Source organism: Hemicordylus capensis, chromosome 3 (genome assembly GCF_027244095.1).
Source record: "Hemicordylus capensis ecotype Gifberg chromosome 3, rHemCap1.1.pri, whole genome shotgun sequence".
Classification (NCBI taxonomy): domain Eukaryota; kingdom Metazoa; phylum Chordata; class Lepidosauria; order Squamata; family Cordylidae; genus Hemicordylus; species Hemicordylus capensis.
The window spans coordinates 331,854,967-331,873,157 of NC_069659.1; the positions used below are offsets into that span (position 1 = coordinate 331,854,967).

The following is an 18,191-nucleotide window of genomic DNA, read 5'->3' on the forward strand; positions in this document are numbered from 1 at the left end:
AGGTAGAGGCCATGGCCAGGAGTGCCTTTGCCCAGCTTTGGCTGGTTGGCCAATCATGGCCTTTTCATTCATTCATTCGATTTCTATACTGCCCTTCCAAAAATGGCTCAAGGCAGTTTACACAGAGAAATAACAAATAAATAAGATGGATCCCTGTCCCCAAAGGGCTCACAATCTAAAAAGAAACATAAGATAGACACCAGCAACAGTCACTGGAGGTACTGCGCTGGGGGTGGAAAGGGCCAGTTACTCTCCCCCTGCTAAATAAAGATAATCACCACGTTAAAAGGTGCCTCTTTGCCAAGTTAGCAGATTTTCTTGACCGGCAGGTCCTGGTAACAGTAACCCATGCCTTTGTTGCCTCTCGCTTGGATTACTATAATGCACTCTATCTAGAGTTGCCTTTGGAAATGATTTGGAAGCTTCAATTAGTCCAGAATGCAATGGCCCACCTCTTCATGAGTGGCCATGGATCTGATAATGTTACACCTCTTTTATGGTTGCTGCACTGGTTGCTTGTCCACTTCCGGGTCAACTTTAAAGTGCTGGTTCTCAGCTACAAAATCCTTATGGGTTTTGTATATCTCTGGAATTGCCTCTCTCTGCCAGTTGTATCCCATCTTCTCAGGTCTTCGCAGTTGGCCCACCTTAGTGTCCTTGGCCCTGGTGCAGTACGTGATGCCTGGGCCCGTAAGAGGGCCTTCTCTGTGGCTGCCCCTCTTCGTTGGAATCCCCTTTCCCCCGAGATTCATTCAACTCCCTCCTTAGTGGCTTTCAAGGCTTTTCTCAAGACCGACCTTTTTCGCCAGGCTTTTGCCCTTTATGTGTGTGTGTGTGGGGGGGGGGGGAACATTAACAATGCCAACACCTATTACATGTATTTCAACTCACTTGCTTCATTATACACAACTACTGCATGTCAAATATCCTAGAACAGTGAGACCAAAGAGCAGCACAGATCTGGATTAGTGAATCCTTCCCAGCTTTCACTCAAACAGAAGAAAGATTTCACTGTGGCTTGAACATATCTCTGTTCATCTGGAGTTTTGCTAATCCTCCAGCAAAACAAAAATCATCCAGAAACCAATTTCCTGCACAACCATAGTGTTGGAAGAGCACAGAATATAACATTGGATATACTTGTGGCTAAGATTATTATTAAGCAAGGGAGAGCACTGCTGTGAACCGAATAATTTTGACTACTACATGTACTACTATTATTACTGGAAAAAGGACTAACTGCCCGGCTGAGCTAAGTAAAATTCTTTCAGAAGGGCAGGGAAGTAGGGCTTCCCTACTACTTCCCTACTACTGTAGCCCGTCGGAGGGCTACAGGCCACCTCCAGCCTCAGAGGCAGGATGCCTCTGAGTACCAGTTGTGGGGGAGTAACAGCAGGAGAGAGGGCATGCCCTCAACTCCTGCCTATAGGCTTCCAGCAGCATCTGGTGGGCCACTGTGTGAAACAGGATGCTGGACTAGATGGGCCTTGGGCCTGATCCAGCAGGGCTGTTCTTATGTCCTTAAGTATTTCCAGGCCCAGTCTGATAGGACAGGCTGGCCTAGCTTACGCAGAAGCCTGCTGATTGAGGTGTAGGCTTAGGCATGTTTCCAATTAAGTTCCCAATGTTTTCACAGGCATTGAGGAAGCTCCTTGCAGGCCACAATTCATGGCTTGTGGGTCAAACAGCGTAGGTCTGGAATGGAATCAGATTATTTTTTTAACTTGGTAGATTTGGACTTTTATGGGGGAGATCTCAGAGCAAGCCCCTCTTCAGCCATGAAGCATGCTGGGTGAACCTGACCCAGTTTTACATAACCATTATGAGGATAATATATTTCCCTGTCAACCTCTTTAGGTACCAGGCAGAAGCCATTTTGATTTCTCTGTGCCATAACAGAATATAAGTGCACCACTTATTATGTGGGTGCTGCTCTGCAGATTGCTTAAGTTGTATTATTTTGCATTGTTTTAATCTGTTGGGAACCATCTTGGCAATTGTTTGATTGAAAAGGCAGAGTATTGATCTTTAAAATAAGCAAAACTAGGAAAATCCAAGGACACTTTCCAAGTCCCTTAGAGGAATCATGGTTGAAATGCGATGAACAAATGCGTTAATAATATGAGAGGTAAGAGAGGTTCAAGTAAAACGGTTTGAAGAGCCATGAGAGTGAAATGGGTACACTGATGAAATAAATGTAAAGAAGCAACATCTAAGAGCCAGCATAGCATAGTAGTTAGAGTGTTGGTCTAGGACCAGGAAGACCTGAGTGTGAATCCCTATTTTCTCCCACCGCCCGCTCTCCCCACTGCCGTCTTCTCTTGCCCACCCCTGCCCACTCCTGCTACTGTCTTCTTCCCTCAGCGCCCGTTCACCCCCACTGCCACTTTGTTTCCCACCTTGCCTCCGGTGGCACCACTTTCCTTTTCCCCTGCCGGCAGCATGCTCGTGAACTCTCGCGGGAGCTGCCACACAAGGGATTAGCAATGGGTATACCTAAGAGAAATATCTAGATAGATAGATAAACTATGGCCAAAGGTGACATTCAATTTACACCAGCATAGCGTAGTGCAGGCATCCCCAAACTGCGGCCCTCCAGATGTTGCTGAACTACAACTCCCAGCATACCCAGCCAGAAAAAATTGTGTCTAGGGATGCTGGGAGTTGTAGTTCAGCAACATCTGGAGGGCCGCAGTTTGGGGATGCCTGGCGTAGTGGTTAGAGGATCAGGACCAGGAAGACCCGAGTTTAAATCTCAATTCAACCATAAAACTCACTGGGTGAGTCTGGGCCAGTCATGTATCTCTCAGCCTAACCTACCTCACATGGTTGTTGTCAGGATAAATATAAACATGTACACCGTTCTGAGCTCCTGAGAGGAAGAGCAGGATATAAGTGTACAAATAAATAAGAAATAAAAGAAATAAAAGAAAAGCAGTCTTTCTCTTTATCTCTCCTGTCCCCTTCCCTCTGTCTCTGTAAATTGCTACAATAGTTAAGTTTTGCAAAAAAAATAACCCAATTTTTAGAGTAGGGCTGGGTAGCACATACAACCTGAAACAAGGATACAGGGTCAGAAAATATACATACCTGACTTGCATTAAATGTGTGCAAGAGGTAAAGGCCCTTCTCATATGCATCTGTATTTTAAAGGTAGAAATACAAAAAATGTTAATATTGATTGTGTGTGTATAGCAAATGGATCATAGAACAAATAAATCCAGAATTTTCACTCAAAGCACAAATGACCAGGCTCAAACTATCATATTTGAACACATTATGTGAAAACCCAGCTCCCTTGAGAAGTCCATAATGCTAGGAAAAGTTGAAAAGAAGAGAAGAGAAGAGAAGAGAAGAGAAGAGAAGAGAAGAGAAGAAGAGGATAACCAGCAGCAAGGTGGATGGACTTGATTACGACAACAATGAATGCATCACTGAGAGATCTTAAAGGCCAAGTTGAAGACAGATCATCCTGGAGAGAATCTATCTATGTGGTCGCTAAAAGTCGACATCAACTTGACAGCACTTAATCAATCAATCAGTAGCAATTAAAGAGGAAGGAGGAGTCTTCCAATGTAAGGAAGGCAGTAAAGAATTTGAAGTTTCACCCAACATTTGAAGCTGTATGGAGATGTTGGTAACACAGTGCAGGAACCAGACTTGGGCAGATTCAGAAATCACGCCTGCCAGGATGTTATGCTCTCTCATCCCATTTTACTGACATGCTATTGGATTATTGCCTCCTTTTGGCTTATAGCAGGTCATGTGAATCTTAGCAATCTACACAGCAACCCTATAAAACAGGCCAGGATAGATTCTATCACACCTACCAATCATTGTGTCATCATCCCAGTAAAGTAGCCCTTGAGCGGCCCCATTATCATCCAAAGCAACTGTAAGGCCCATTGGATTTTTTCGGCTATAAACAAGGGAATATAAAAGATAATTAATTCAGCTGTCATTGTTCTTAAAGGTTAAACTGAAAAACCGTTGGATTATATTTCTCTCTTATACTTGGACCATGATACATTTCAGTTTACCTGCACTCCATGTTAGTTGCCAGCATTTCTGAACTGGTAAGTGGGGGCATGCTTTAACCTATTTCCATGTTTTGAAAGGATATACACATTCCAGCACATCTGACTGTACCTGATTTTTGTATTTGCAGCAGGAAGTTGCCATGGGAAAATGTAGCCACCTCTGAGATGAAGGTTGATATGTTCAAGAGGAGCTGGTAAGTTCTTATATTGTCTTCTCATTCCAATGTTTTCATTCTATACATAAAAAGCAAGCATTTTCAGTAGGCCTTCCTTGTAGCCATAAACATCTGTTATCTGTGTTTAATTACCTGCACAGCTATTACAAGATGCCCACTTCAGAATATTTCAGCAAACTACAGTGAATGCAATTAAGCTAAAAAATAATTTGATTATTATCTCGGCTGCTTTATCTCAGTAATTTCTTTACTAGGGCTAAGTTACTATTGAGACCCAGCACAGGGAAAGTCAGTCATGTTTGAATCCCATCCCATATTTATTGACATTTTCTCTGTAGAGTTTGAGAAGGTTTAAATATCAATACCAAAACATTATTGTTACTGGTTCCTCCTTTTTCTCTTTCCCTCACAGGCAGTTGTGGGTTCTATGGAAGTAGGGAGAGGCATTCCAAGATACTTGACAGGAAAAAAAACAGGTGGAGGTGGAGACTGAAGTTAGTTGCGGTGGGCCAAACCACAGTGGTACATAGGGACATAGGAAGCTGCCATATACTGAGTCAGACCATTGGTCTATCTTGCTAAGTATTGTCTACATAGACTGGCAGCAGCTTCTCCAAGGTTTCAGGCAGGAATCTCTCTCAGCCCTATCTTCGGGGGGAACTTGAAACCTTCTACACCTCCCAGAGTGGCTCCATCCCCTGAGAGGTGTATTTCTTACAGTGCTGCTCACATGTGGTCTCTCCTTCAAATGCAACCAGGGTGTACCCTGCTTAGCTAAGGGGATGAGCCATGCTTGCTACCACAAGACCAGCTCTCCGGGTAGAGCCCATGCTTTGCATGCAGAAGGTCCAAGGATCAATCCCTGGGATCTTCTGCAATGTCTACATAGGTCTGGGAAAGCCCTCTGTCTGAAGAAACATTGCCAGTCAATGTAAACACTGACCTGGATGGATGGATGGCTTGACTTCAGACTGCTTTATTTGTTCATATAGTTGCAACTAGTTTGTCTCATTTATTTCTGAGTCTGACACTCTGACTAATGAAGCACTGGTGAGACATGACAAGAACTGGTGCTTCTGAAAAATTCCCCTGTTGGCTCAGTGGTTAGGGCAAATGACCTCCCCTTCCCCCAGAAGTTATCTGTGCCACTTGAAAATATGTCCCTAAGGGTTGTCCCACAGGGACATATTTTGGGGTGAGGTGGCTTCTGGGGAAAGGAAGGTCATTGAAATTCCCTCCCCTCTAATTCCCTTCCCTTTAGCACCAGTGCAGCTGGAACTCTGGAACACTGGTGTTTCATTAGTAAAGATGTCAGAGAGTGTGAATAATATTTTCAGGACTGGAGTCTTGGTCTTTGATGCAAATGATTTTTTTTAAAAAACCCAGGCATAAATAGACAAATCACCTTTTCCCTCTTGATAAATGATTAGAACCTTTTTAAGAGGTCACAGTACTTTCTAGATCATTCATTCATTCATTCATTCATTCCAGATCAATGTTCCTGAAGCTATGATAGTTGTATACAGAGTAAGATATATTGAATTTTCAGAGACGTCATGTGGTGATGAAAAAGCTGTAAGAATTTCTTCCAGATTCAGATTGCATTACAATTACATATGTGCACGAATCAGATTTTGTGATTTGATTTGAGCTCAAATCAAATCGCAAAATACTCAAATCAATTCATCAGAACAGTGGCTATTGCCGGCTGTTTTGACAAATCAACTCAAATCAATTCGAGTGATTCGGCCATAGGGGAAAATGGGGAACATGAATCATCCCATTATTCTGCATGGGTAGGTCTTAGGGACACGAAAGTGTGTTGGTAGAGTATAATGGGCGCTACCTACCATCCAACCCACAAAAGAAATATGCAAGCAAGTGATTTAAAAATATTATTTTAAAAAAACTTTCCCCAAAAATCCCATTGGATCCTATGGGATTTTTAATTTAAAAAAAAAAAAATTAATTGCCTTCTTGCCCATTTCTTTTGTGGGTTGGGTGGTAGGTAGCACTCATGCTGTACCATTCAACCCACTTTGGTGTCCCTAGGACCTACCCATGGGAACAATGGGGTGTTTTGGGTCCCCCATTGTAAGGCCAAAACAAGCAGAGTGCACACATTTTGCAACCCTACCTTGAAAAACACAGCAGAACAGAGGCACACAGTCCCTCCCAAAACAGAACATACAGTCCAAAAATGGCCAAAAAGGATCACCGATCCAGAATCCACTACCAGCCACAGTGCCTGTGCTTTAGTAACATCACTGGCACAAGTTGCACTCTCGCACACAATTATGACTTCTTACTTCATCATTGCAACAGCTAGCAGCAAGCATAGCCATAAGTTCAACTAGAACAACGTCTTCAGCCACATTTTGACTTACACCTTGCATTACAGACTGCAGATTGCAGAGTGAGTGAAGCACAAGTTAGTCTCAAGGCCAGATATGGGGCTCATCTCACATCAATCACCAAGAAAATATTACACACACACACACACACACACACACACACACACACACACAGAGAGAACTAAGCTGCCACACCATTTCTCGCCATAACAGCATCTCACAAACATACCAGAACAGAACTCAAGGAACGCAGACAGGCACCCAAGTTTAATAATAATAATAATAATAATAATAATTATAATTATAATTATAATAATTATAATTAATAATAATAATTCAATTTCTATACCGCCCTTCCAAAAATGGCTCAGGGCGGTTTACAAAGAGAAACAACAAATAAGATGGCTCCCTGTCCCCAAAGGGCTCACATTCTAAAAAGAATCATAAGACACACACCAGCAACAGTCACTGGAAGTACCGTGCTGGGGGTGAATAGGGCCAGTTACTCTCCCCCTGCTAAATAAAGAGAATCACCACAGTAAAAGGTGCCTCTTTGCCCAATTAGCAGTTCTTAACCAAGTTATTATATTATTAACCAAACAGTTAATAATATGGCAGCAACAGCACAGCATATTATATTCAGCTGCTGTGGGGGGGACGGGGGACAAAAAAATAAAACCTTGCTTGATTCCTCCTTCCTTGCCTGATGTATCCCTTTCAAGGGCACACTAAGGGCTCTTCCTGGCCTCCCCTCTGCCTCTGAACTCCTTTGAACATTTTGAAATTCCCTCCTTTTGTGTTTTCCCCTTCCTCCTCCACCCGCCAGCCAATGACAATACTAGTTTTGTATTAAAACAAGAAACCAAGAAGCAAGGAGATCTGAAGAAGCAAGGAGATCTGAAGAAGCAAGCCAATCAGAAGCTTGTGCCAGAAAACCAATCAGCAAGGGGGGAAAGCCCACCAGAATTGCACTTGAATCACTCGAATCAGGGACGATTTGATTCAAACTCAAATCAGGTCCTTCATTCTAAGGGCGATTTGATTAGAGTTTGAATCATTCTAAATGGCCTGATTCACGCTCAAATTGGTTCAACTTGAATCGATTTGCACATCTCTAATTGCAATACTGTAACCCATTCTTAGTAGGAAAGTCCTCGCTTGAAGATTTGAGTAAATTTGCAACTGAGCACCTTCCCTTCTGATGGAGGTGAGTTATCATGAAGCAAATTATACTGCATGTCTGTGTATCTATTTGTTATGTTTCACATTTATATCCTGTCTCATGGTCGATGGCGCACAGGGCAGTTAGCAGAATTATGACTATAAACAATATAAAACAACATGCACAATTAAAATGCAATATTGAAACCCATTTAAAAGAACCAAATACACAGCAGCAGCAAAGACTGCCAGCCTGGTTAACACAACAATCCTTCCTGAAACTCCAAACTCTCTCTGAAATAAGTATATCTTTGTTTGCTTGCAGAAGGGGATGGGGCTGTCGCTCAGTGGTAGAGCATCTGCTTTGCATGCAGAAGATCCCAGGTTCAATCCATGGCATCTCCTGAAAGGCTGGGAAAGGCTTTTGCCTGAAAGCTTGGAGAACCACTGCCAGTCAGTGTAGACCAGGGGTTCTCAGCCGTCTAGTACTCCAGATCAGCTTTAGCTCTACGGCGTCCACTCAGTTCATTTTAGATCCCGCTCAGGTTGAATCAGGAAGGCACCACTCTGAATGCATGTGCGCACACGCTGCCTTGATACTGCCACCCAGAACAAAACTCATACCAAGCAGAGATGAAAAAAAAAATTATAGAGGGATCACTGCTCCAGATGTTGCTGAACAGCTGTAGCAGAACATAGATTGTGGCTGGGGATGATGGGAGTTGTAGTTCAGCAACATCAGGACTACTGCAGGTTGGGAACCATTGGTGTAGACAATACTGAGCTAAGTGGACCAATGGTCTGACTTGATATAAGACAACTTCCTATGTTCCTAAGGCCAATTTTAAGTTGAGGAGAGTATTCGCCTGTCAGGATTTTCAAGGGAGGGAGACCCTGAGGCTCTACACACTATCAGTGTGTAGAGCCTCATGGGGTTTGGTGGGGAGAGCAATTACAAGAACAGTTGCTCATTGCTGGGTGGCCGTATTGGCTTCCCAGATGAGTGACAGCTTTGGTCAGATGCAGGGGCATGTCTGGGGACATCAGATGCAGGGGCATGTCTGGGATGTGAGGCATGGGCCCTGAGAGGTGCTGGCCCGTGTTCTTTTAAGTGGTTGCTTAATGGTGGCTCTGCTCCTGGCTGGGAGGTTTTTTTAATCTATTTTTAATCAATTGTAAGCTTTCTTGGAGAGCAGAAGATGAGATAGAGAATAGCCTGTGCATAGGCTTTTAAAGGAATAGCTAGTGTATAGGCCTGCTTCTCTTCTTCTTTTTCATGCCCATTTCCCACTCCTCTTCATCTGTTATGGAGTCTGCCTTGCTTCTGCAAGCGGTCATATTGCAACACTCAACTTCATTCAGTATCTCCATGTTAGCTATGCTGTCTTCATGTGGATGAAAAGCAGCTGAGAGAAGCCTGGATTTCCCGGCTTCCAGAAGAAATCGTTGAACCAATCACTTCCTAGGAAACCCATGTACAAAGTTATGACTGCTTTTTTTTTTTTTTAGGTCATTAGGAAGCTATATAAACAAGAATGCTCAGACCTATGATTTTGTTGTTGTTGTTCTCTTCAATGACATGCCCATTCTGGGTGGCTGATGGAGATGATAATAAGCACTGGCAAAATGATGCTATTTGCATTGCCCCAGTGGGAGTCACTTTACATCTGTCCTCAAGATCTCCAACAATGGAGCATCTAGCAAGGGCTTCCTGGGAGTCTGGGGACAGGGTTCTGCCAGCGGCCCCTCCATCCACTGCTACCGGTGTGCACTGGCCACACCCCCTGCATCCTTGGATGCAGGGGTTGAGGCCAACACCTGCAAGAGGGGCTGTGTCTTGAACTCCCAGCCAGTGAGAGCATCATTCACTGGCTGGGTACAGGAGGAAAAGGGGGTGCTGTGATGGCACCCCCAATCCCAGAGGCCCAGAGACATTTGTCCCTCCTTGTCCAATGGTGGCTACGTCATGGGATCTTGCTTTTCTATACATTGCTATGCTGCCTCCAGTTTTGGAGGTACTATGCCTCTGAATAGCAGTTGCAAGGAAGCAATGGTAGGAGGGGGGATTTCTTCATTTCCGGCTGGTGAGCTTTCCAGGAACATCTGGCTGGTCACTGCGAGAAACAGGATGCTGGACTAGAAAGGCCTTTAGTCTAATCTAGCAGGGCTCTTCTTACATTCTTACACACGTCAAAATATTTTAAATATCTTTCTTTATGAGGTTTGGCAGGTGTTTTAACCAAATTATATCAATATTCTTAGTGAGAAAGATCTGTTCTTTACCGAGAAGCCTCAGATTTTTCACTTACTGTGTAATAATCATACCAGAGGGCATCAGGAAAATATGCATCCACTTCTGTCCGATTCTGCAATTTGAATACATGCATACATGTTACAGAAAAAAGTGACTCAAAATATGTATATGAAAATGGTGGCCATGCATATATACATATGATATACTTACTTCTTGTAGCACAGGGCTAATGAGGAAAGCAGATCCCCAGAGAAACTGTTCATATATATTCCATGTTGTTTTATCATCTGTAAACCTGAAAGCAAAATCAGTATATAATGAAGTGTGATAATATTACTGGAATAATAACCTTTGCTGTGGGGATTTGACCTCTAAAAAACAACTCAGTGAGCATATGCCAGCTATACTAATAACAAATTAAAATACAATTTTGGATTTCCTGAAGCCCCGAGTGCTCTAAAGGTTGAAGAATGTGAACACAGCAGGATGTATAGCTGTAACCTAGGACAGGAAAAAATTACAAATTTGCCATGGCAGAAAAAGATTGCCTAATACTCTCCACATGTTGAAGATGTTCTACTGGTGTGAATAAACAGCTCAAGCAGCAAAGACAGAGAAGACAGGCCCTGGGTTTTCAGAAATTAAGGAGATCTGACAAGCAGGGCAGTTTAACAGAATTTATGGGGGAAAGTTAGAAGCAGATTTAAAGTTTTTTAAAAATTGGTCACAAAAGTACAACATAAACAGTGATAGTTAAACATATATAATATGTTTATAAAGGGCACCCCAGCTCCAGAGGTGCCCCTTCCCACAGTCCCACAAAGCTCCCTTACAGCTTGATTCAGGCCTGGCACTTTAAATGCTGATCTCTGCTGCTCTGGATCCATTATAGGAACTGTCTCATCAGGTAAGTCTCTCTCTGAGCCTTTGCTTCTTCTGTAGCCTTCTTCCACTCTTCTGTTTAATATCACTTTTCTATCTTCCCTTTTTTAACTTATCTGCCTCACCAACAACTCCAGCAACAGCCCCTCCTGGCTAGGGATGTGTGAGCTGGCTCAATTCAAACTGTGGTTTGGATCAAACGGGTCCGGTTCAGCCAGTCCAAGTTCGAACTGGACAAGCCCTGGTTCTAAACAAACCCGTCCAAACCACTTCGGGTATATATTTGTAAAGGGACAATCCTTAGCCTAAGGAAGGGGGGTGGGGGAAGAAAAGATAGATACCTGCTATTTGCAGGCGGCGGCAGCTCCTCCATCCCCCCCCCCCACGCTGGCCTCCCGAAGATCAGCCTGGGCTGGATGCAGGCTGGTTTTCATGACCTTTGCACATTTTTCATGACCATCACGCATGTGTGGAGGCCATTTGCATCACCACACAATTTTCATGGTGATGCAAATGGTCTCCGGAGGTCATGCAAAGGTCATGAAAATGGCCTCCACACATGCGCAATTCAGGTCACAGGTGGCCTAGGCTGATTTTGGGGAGGCCAGCAGAGGGGTTGGAGGCGCTCCTAGCCCCTATTCCTGGCTACCCAGGTACTTGCTCTCCTGCCCCTTCCTACCTTTTCTTAGGCATTGCATGCTAGATTACAATACAGAAAAGGATGACATGGCCAGCAATAGCTGGAACCACAGCTCTTGCTGTGTCTTGTCTCCAGACCCCCTTGCTTCTGAACACAGCCAGTAGCAGCTCATACTCTCTTTTGTCTGCTGCCCCTTTGATCCTGTCTCCACCCAATACCAGGCTCCAAATCCTGCTGCCGCCGCCAGGTATCTGCCTTCATCAGTAGTCTTGCTTGAACCTCCACTCTCCTCTGATCTGAGACTAGGGATGTGCACGGAACCGGTGGGGGCTGGTTTGATGGCGGGGGGATGCCTTTAGGGACGGGGGAGGATGCACTCATCAGCATACCTCCCTGCTGCCCCGTTTCCCCATTTACCGGATATACCCGGAAGCACTAGAAGGACCTGCACACGTCAGGTGCGTGCGTGCGACATGCCCGACATGCGCAGGTGCATCTAGTACTTCCGGGTATATCCAGTAAATAGGGAAACAGGGTGGCAGGGAGGCATGCTGTCACCCCGATGGCTTTTTGGAAATTATGCGCGGCGGAAGGAACGCGGCGGTAGGGGTCGGTGGGTAGTGCATCCTCCCCCTCCCTTAAAGGCATCCCCTCCGCCGTCGAAGCTTCAAGCTGGCTAGCGTTCGAACCTCTTTGGAGGCCCATCAAAGGGCCTCCAAAGAGGTTCATGCACATCCCTACCTGAGACCATGGAAAGGCAGGTGTGCATTCACGTATCTTCCATATTTACGTCAAAGTCGTTGAAATAAAAGCCTCCCCATCTCTGGCAACTTTTAAAAAGGCACCAAAGACACATTTATTGACCCAGGCTTTTAATTAGGTTTATAGTTTTAACATTTTTAATACTGGGTTTTAAATGTTTTAAATATTTTTAATGTTTAAAATGATTTTAATTGTTAATTGATTTTAATTGTAAACCACCCAGAGACACAAGTTTTGGGTGGTAAATAAATAAATAAATGAATGAATAAAGTCCCTGCGAGCTATTGGGGAGCACTCCATACAGGATTCGGGGTTTTCATTGCACATTGGAGCTTAGCTCAAATTATGTCTGGGATTTTAAAAATCCACTTTTTGCATCTTCTTTTTGGGTTGGCGAATAGATTCACTCTAGGATTTAAGCCTGGATTTAAATCCACTGTCTGGGAATGCTCCAGGAGAGCCTTAAAGACTCATCTTTTTAGCCTGATTTTTAATGATATCTAGTTTTAATTTTAATGAGTTTTAATCTGGTGTTTATGTTTCGTTTTTTTACAATTTCAATTGTTTTATTATGTGTTTTTGATTTTAATGTAAACTGCCCTGAGCCACTTTAGGAAGGGTAGTATATAAATTGAACAAACAAACAAACAAATGTCCACCCTGTCCAAATCCATTAAATTTTTTCTCCAGCCTAGACCAAAACAATTATTAGCTATATCACACAAGAAGAAAGTTCAGTTTTACCACTGATTTTGAACTGCACTTTAAATGAAGACAGATGCTGCCAGGACTGAAATGGATGAAATGATTCTTTAAAAGATTCTAAAATTTGGATGATGAAACATGAGCCCCAAATCTGAAATATGTTTAACTGATTTTATCACCCTTTTAAGGGTATGTTTCCAGACTAGTTACCTAAATGAGTAAAAATTAGAACAAAAGCCAGTGTTTACTGATGCTGCAGCATGTCATTTTCAAATATTTGTTACTAGTGCAGGTCAGCTACCAAATACATGCATATACTGACTGCTACTGCATGTCTGTTGTCAAATGACATCTATTACAGGGGAAGTATGTCATCTTTCAAATAATGTCCAGTAAAATACAAGTATCATTGCATGTCATTTATATAATGCTGTCAAATATTAAACATTCTTGCATATTATTATGAATTGCTGTTAGGTAACCAGCTGTCTGTTAATATCAAACATCAGTGGGCACCTGTGGGGAAAAAAATCATAGCTGAAAGATATGGGCAGGAGCACTGGAATCAGAAGCATGCCATCAGAGGCGAATTCCTCTTCCTTGCTTATTGAGAATGAGCATTCGCCCTTGCAGTTTAAAGGAGAGGGGGGGAAGTCACACTCAGAGAATGCATCCCCTTATTTGCTTGTTTACTTATTGTGTTCAGTGTTCCCTGTAAGAGGGATTCCCAGAAGTTGTTGACTACAACTCCAAGAATCCTGAGATGCAATGACCTTTGGCAGGGGATAATGGGAGTTGTATTATTATTATTATTATTATTATTATTATTATTATTATTAATTTATTTATTTGATTTCTATACCGCCCTTCCAAAAATGGCTCAGGACGGTTTACACAGAGAAATAACAAATAAATAAGATGGATCCCTGTCCCCAAAGGGCTCACAAGCTAAAAAGAAACATAAGATAGACACCAGCAACAGTCACTGGAGGTATTTGCTGGGGGTGGATAGGGCCCATCTCAACAACAGCATCTGGGAATCCCTCTTACAGGGAACACTGATTGTGTTTACCAATGTTTTCTCTTTAGGTCCAAAGTAGAAGGGAAGCAAGCAGCAGGTTGCTTGCTTCTCTTCAGCCTAATTTCCAGCCACAGCCTATCAGTTCCCAAATCTCATTTCTCTCACATCATAAGATAACTTGCTTCAGTCATCTTGTGATGAATGAATGAAGAAACATTCAGAAGCTGGACCCATTCTTATTATTCCCAAGTGATCCGTATTTTGAGATAATATAAGATTATGTTATGGGTTTTTGTTTCAAATGAAACAGGCAGAAAATTTCATACTTACTCATGGAGTAGTGGGCGTATAACTGTGCTACCATGAGCATGGGCTTCATACATCAGTGTGTAGAGGTAGGGGAGCAAAGTATATCTGATATTCAGCACACTCCTGGATATATCTTCAAAGGTTTCATTAAAGGATACAGGATCTTGCAACTAATAAGGCAAAGATTATTATTAGAATTATGGAAAATCTCCATGCTGCAAATACATGGCACACTTAGAACTTTCTCGAATCGAACACCCCCCCCCCCCACACACACACACAGAGTTTGGTTTTAATTCGAACCTGCAATTCGAACCTGATGGCTGGTTTGGTTCGAATGAAAACCATCGATTCGACCCGGTTCAAATTCAAACCGGTTCAAGTTTGAACTGGTTTGCACAGCCCTGGTGTGGGCTTGGGAGTTCAGGGGCCACACAGCCCCTGGGAGTTCCAGCATGCTCTGCGAAAGCACGCAGAGCATGCTGGAGAGACCCCCGAGCCGGGAGGCTACTTTTTAGCCTCCCGTTCAGGGGTCTTCTCGTGAGTTGCTGCAGCGCGGAGTCACGCCACGGCAACACACGATTGCATAGCCCAGGTTCGCATAGTGATTGTTCCGCTAACCTGGGCTAAAGGGAGGGCTTCCTAAGCAGGTAACCCACTGTGAGGCAGCCGGGCTTGCCTGCGAGCCCGTTGTTCCTCACGGTCAGCTAAAATCCCCTAGCCCAATTTTAGTCGATAGTGACAGTAGCCTCAACCATGAACTGTATTCTACCTGTGTTAGGGAGCAATGTGTGCTCCCAATTGTCGGTTGCGTTGAAGCAAGGGAGGAGGAAAAGCTGCGTAGAAGTGATTGTGTGGAAGCAAGTTAGGAGGAAAACCTGGGCAGCTTTTCCTCCTACCTTGCTTCCATACAATCACTTCTACCCAGGTTTTCCTCCTAGAAGCAAGCTTTACCTTGCTTCCACACAACTGAAAATTGAGAGCATACACAGCTCCCAAATCCAGGTAGAACACAATTTTTTATTGTATGAATGACCTCAGAGTAGGGAATTTTCCCATATAACCTAAACAAAACTTCCAACTCTGTGAATTCTTGTAACACTAATTTAGGTCAGCATAATCAGGGAAAGCTCAAATGTACATGGGCAGTGCTTTGTGTTATCATGGCATGCTATGCAAGGCAAGCAATCACGAAGAGTGCTCTATGCATTCCGTTGCCAATGGAATAATCAATCTTTGAGGTAGTTTCATAAATATCCGGTGTGTGTGTGTGTGTGTGTGTGTGTGTTTGTGCGCATGTTTCTCAGCCTAGTCTAAAGCATGTATGCCACATTCTGGTGTATTAGCCTTCATTCCTGCAGGGCACCACACAGGACTTTTAAAAAGGAAAAAAGACTGCTAATGGGTGATGTCAGTCAGCCTTTTCAATCTTTATTAAATGCGCTGAACAATACCTTGGCAAATTGGCTAAGACTGGAAGCAACGCGATAACCCTGAATCTGCATTTTTAAAGGCTTTAAAAGACCTATTAAAAGGTGTGCTGCTGTGAGATAAAGTGCTGGTTTTTTTCTTCTTAAAGGAACCTATAATCCTTTAGAAATATGCTGCATAAATGCATTTTACCTTGCTACTACAAGTGGTTTAATACAAATAGAAGTGCTGATTTCTATTTAGTTTATTTTTCCACCTATAGTATTAACCCATTTTCTACAAAACATTTCTAAGTGTGCCCTGTTTTCTAACTGGGGGGATTGCTTTTTCTTTTAGTAGTCAAGAACCCCTGCTAACTGAGCAAAGAGGCACTTTAAGTGGTGATTCTCTTTATTTAGCAGGGGGAGAGCAACTGATCCTATCAATCCCCAGCACAGCATCCCTGCAGTGACTGTTGCTATCTTCTTTTTTTAGATTGTGAGCTCTTTGGGGACAGGGAGCCATTTTCTTTATTTATGTAAACTGCTTTGGGAACTTTTGATGAAAAGCAGTATATAAATATCTGTCATATTCGGATTCAGATTCATAAGTGAGTACCCAGAATGTTGGGGGCAATATGCTAAATCATTGTAAACTGCTTAGAGAGCTCCGGCTATAAAGCGGTATATAAATGTAAGTGCTATTGCTATTGCTAAGAGCTATTGCTAAGTTACTGATAAATGCCAAACCCTAATAATTTTGCATACTCAAAATTTATCATTGTGCAACTTTCTTTCCCTCCTTCTTGTTGTGGATAACTAAGGGATTAATGGGGTAATGTACAGTAATTCCTTGTATTTACAAATCAAAGTTAGCACTAAATCCATGCATTTGATTAATGGTTTGTAGTCCAGTAGCCACCTAATGGCACAGCGGGGAAGTAATGTGCCTAGGGAGCAAGAGGTTGCTGGTTCGAATCCCCACTGGTATGTTTCCCAGACTATGAGAAACACCTATATAGGGCAGCAGTGATATAGGATGATGCTGAAGGGAACATCGTATAATACTGCATGGGAGATGGCAATGGTAAAGCCCTCCTGTATTCTACCAAAGAAAACCACAGGGCTCTGTGGTTGCCAGGAGTTGACACTGACTCGTCAGCACAACTTTGCTTTAGTCCACAAAAGCTTCTACTAAAATAACTTTGCCAGTCTTCAAGCTGCTGCAAGGCTCCATTGTTTTTGCCACAGCAGACTAACATGGCACCCCTCTGGACCTTGCCACTGAATTCCTTGCATTGTTTAGTTTGCTATGCAAACAGGCTGAAAAATACTTAGGAACATAGGAACATAGGAAGCTGCCATATACTGAGTCAGACCATTGGTCTAGCTAGCTCAGTATTGTCTTCACAGACTGGCAGCGGCTTCTCCAAGGTTGCAGGCAGGAATCTCTCTCAGCCCTATCTTGGAGAAGCCAGGGAGGGAACTTGAAACCTTCTGCTCTTCCCAGAGCGGCTTCATCCCCTGAGGGGAATATCTTGCAGTGCTCACACATCAAGTCTCCCATACATATGCAACCAGGGCAGACCCTGCTTAGCTAAGGGGACAAGTCATGCTTGCTACCCACAAGACCAGCTCTCCTCTCCTTCCTCAGTGTAAAGCAGAGGGAACATTAATGGCAGCAGCATCATAATTATCAGACTCATCCTCATCATGCCCATTAAGACAGTGACATCAGTGTGCATGTAGCTTCACCATGAGCCAAAAAGGAAAAGAAGGGATGGATAATGGATAGAGAAAGAGAGGGCTGTTGTATTCTATCTAGTAGTCCTTTATGTTTTGTTGATTAGAACTTTGTCCCAGTGGGGGATGCAACCTATTGTTTGACTTTGGACCAATTACAGAAGGAAGGGAGCTTTCTCAGATGGTTGGTTTTACTGCAGCAGGAAGTGTCGAAAGTTAAGCTATTTTGAGCACTGCACCAAAATGTTACTTTTTTTAGCACACATACAACGCACAATAACTGTGAACCATCAGTAGCAAAACTGAATGATGCCGTTGGCTGTTGCAGTTCCGACATTGCTGTATATGGTTACCTCGTATGAAACCCCTCTAAGACATTAACCCCAGTCTAAGTGTAGCGAAGCTGCAATAAATCAACATTTGCAAAAGCTCAGGGAGAGGAAAGTGAACTAGTGAAGTTACCAGGACATAGACTTCACTGTAGTTAGTAAGCCTGTGTGAAGCTGCAGCCAAAGATGAATATGTTGTACAAGTCCGTTTGCACCATGTAGAGGTGAGCATTCCCACCCTGCTCACCTCCACTGCACTGGATGCATTCCTTTATGAAAACAGAGCATGGGAAAGTGCATGGGGAAGGACTTAACTTCTCACAACCTTCCCAGACAGTGCTGGAACTCAACAGGGTGGAGTTTCCTTAAAGGAGCCTACTCAGCACTGGGAAAATGAATGCACTGC

General features: G+C 43.3%; 1 protein-coding gene across 1 annotated transcript in view; it reads right to left on the reverse strand.

Annotated features, from left to right (window-relative positions):
• SI (sucrase-isomaltase) overlaps positions 1-18,191 on the reverse strand; it is a 220,785-nt gene that overhangs the window by 105,599 nt on the left and 96,995 nt on the right. Inside the window, exons 40-45 of the mRNA XM_053309014.1 lie at positions 14,326-14,474; positions 10,196-10,280; positions 10,041-10,097; positions 4,150-4,274; positions 3,831-3,919; positions 3,091-3,140 (exon numbers count right to left, since the gene is read on the reverse strand). Coding sequence (XP_053164989.1) covers positions 3,091-3,140; positions 3,831-3,919; positions 4,150-4,274; positions 10,041-10,097; positions 10,196-10,280; positions 14,326-14,474 — 555 coding nt within the window. The remainder of the gene's footprint in view (positions 1-3,090; positions 3,141-3,830; positions 3,920-4,149; positions 4,275-10,040; positions 10,098-10,195; positions 10,281-14,325; positions 14,475-18,191) is intronic.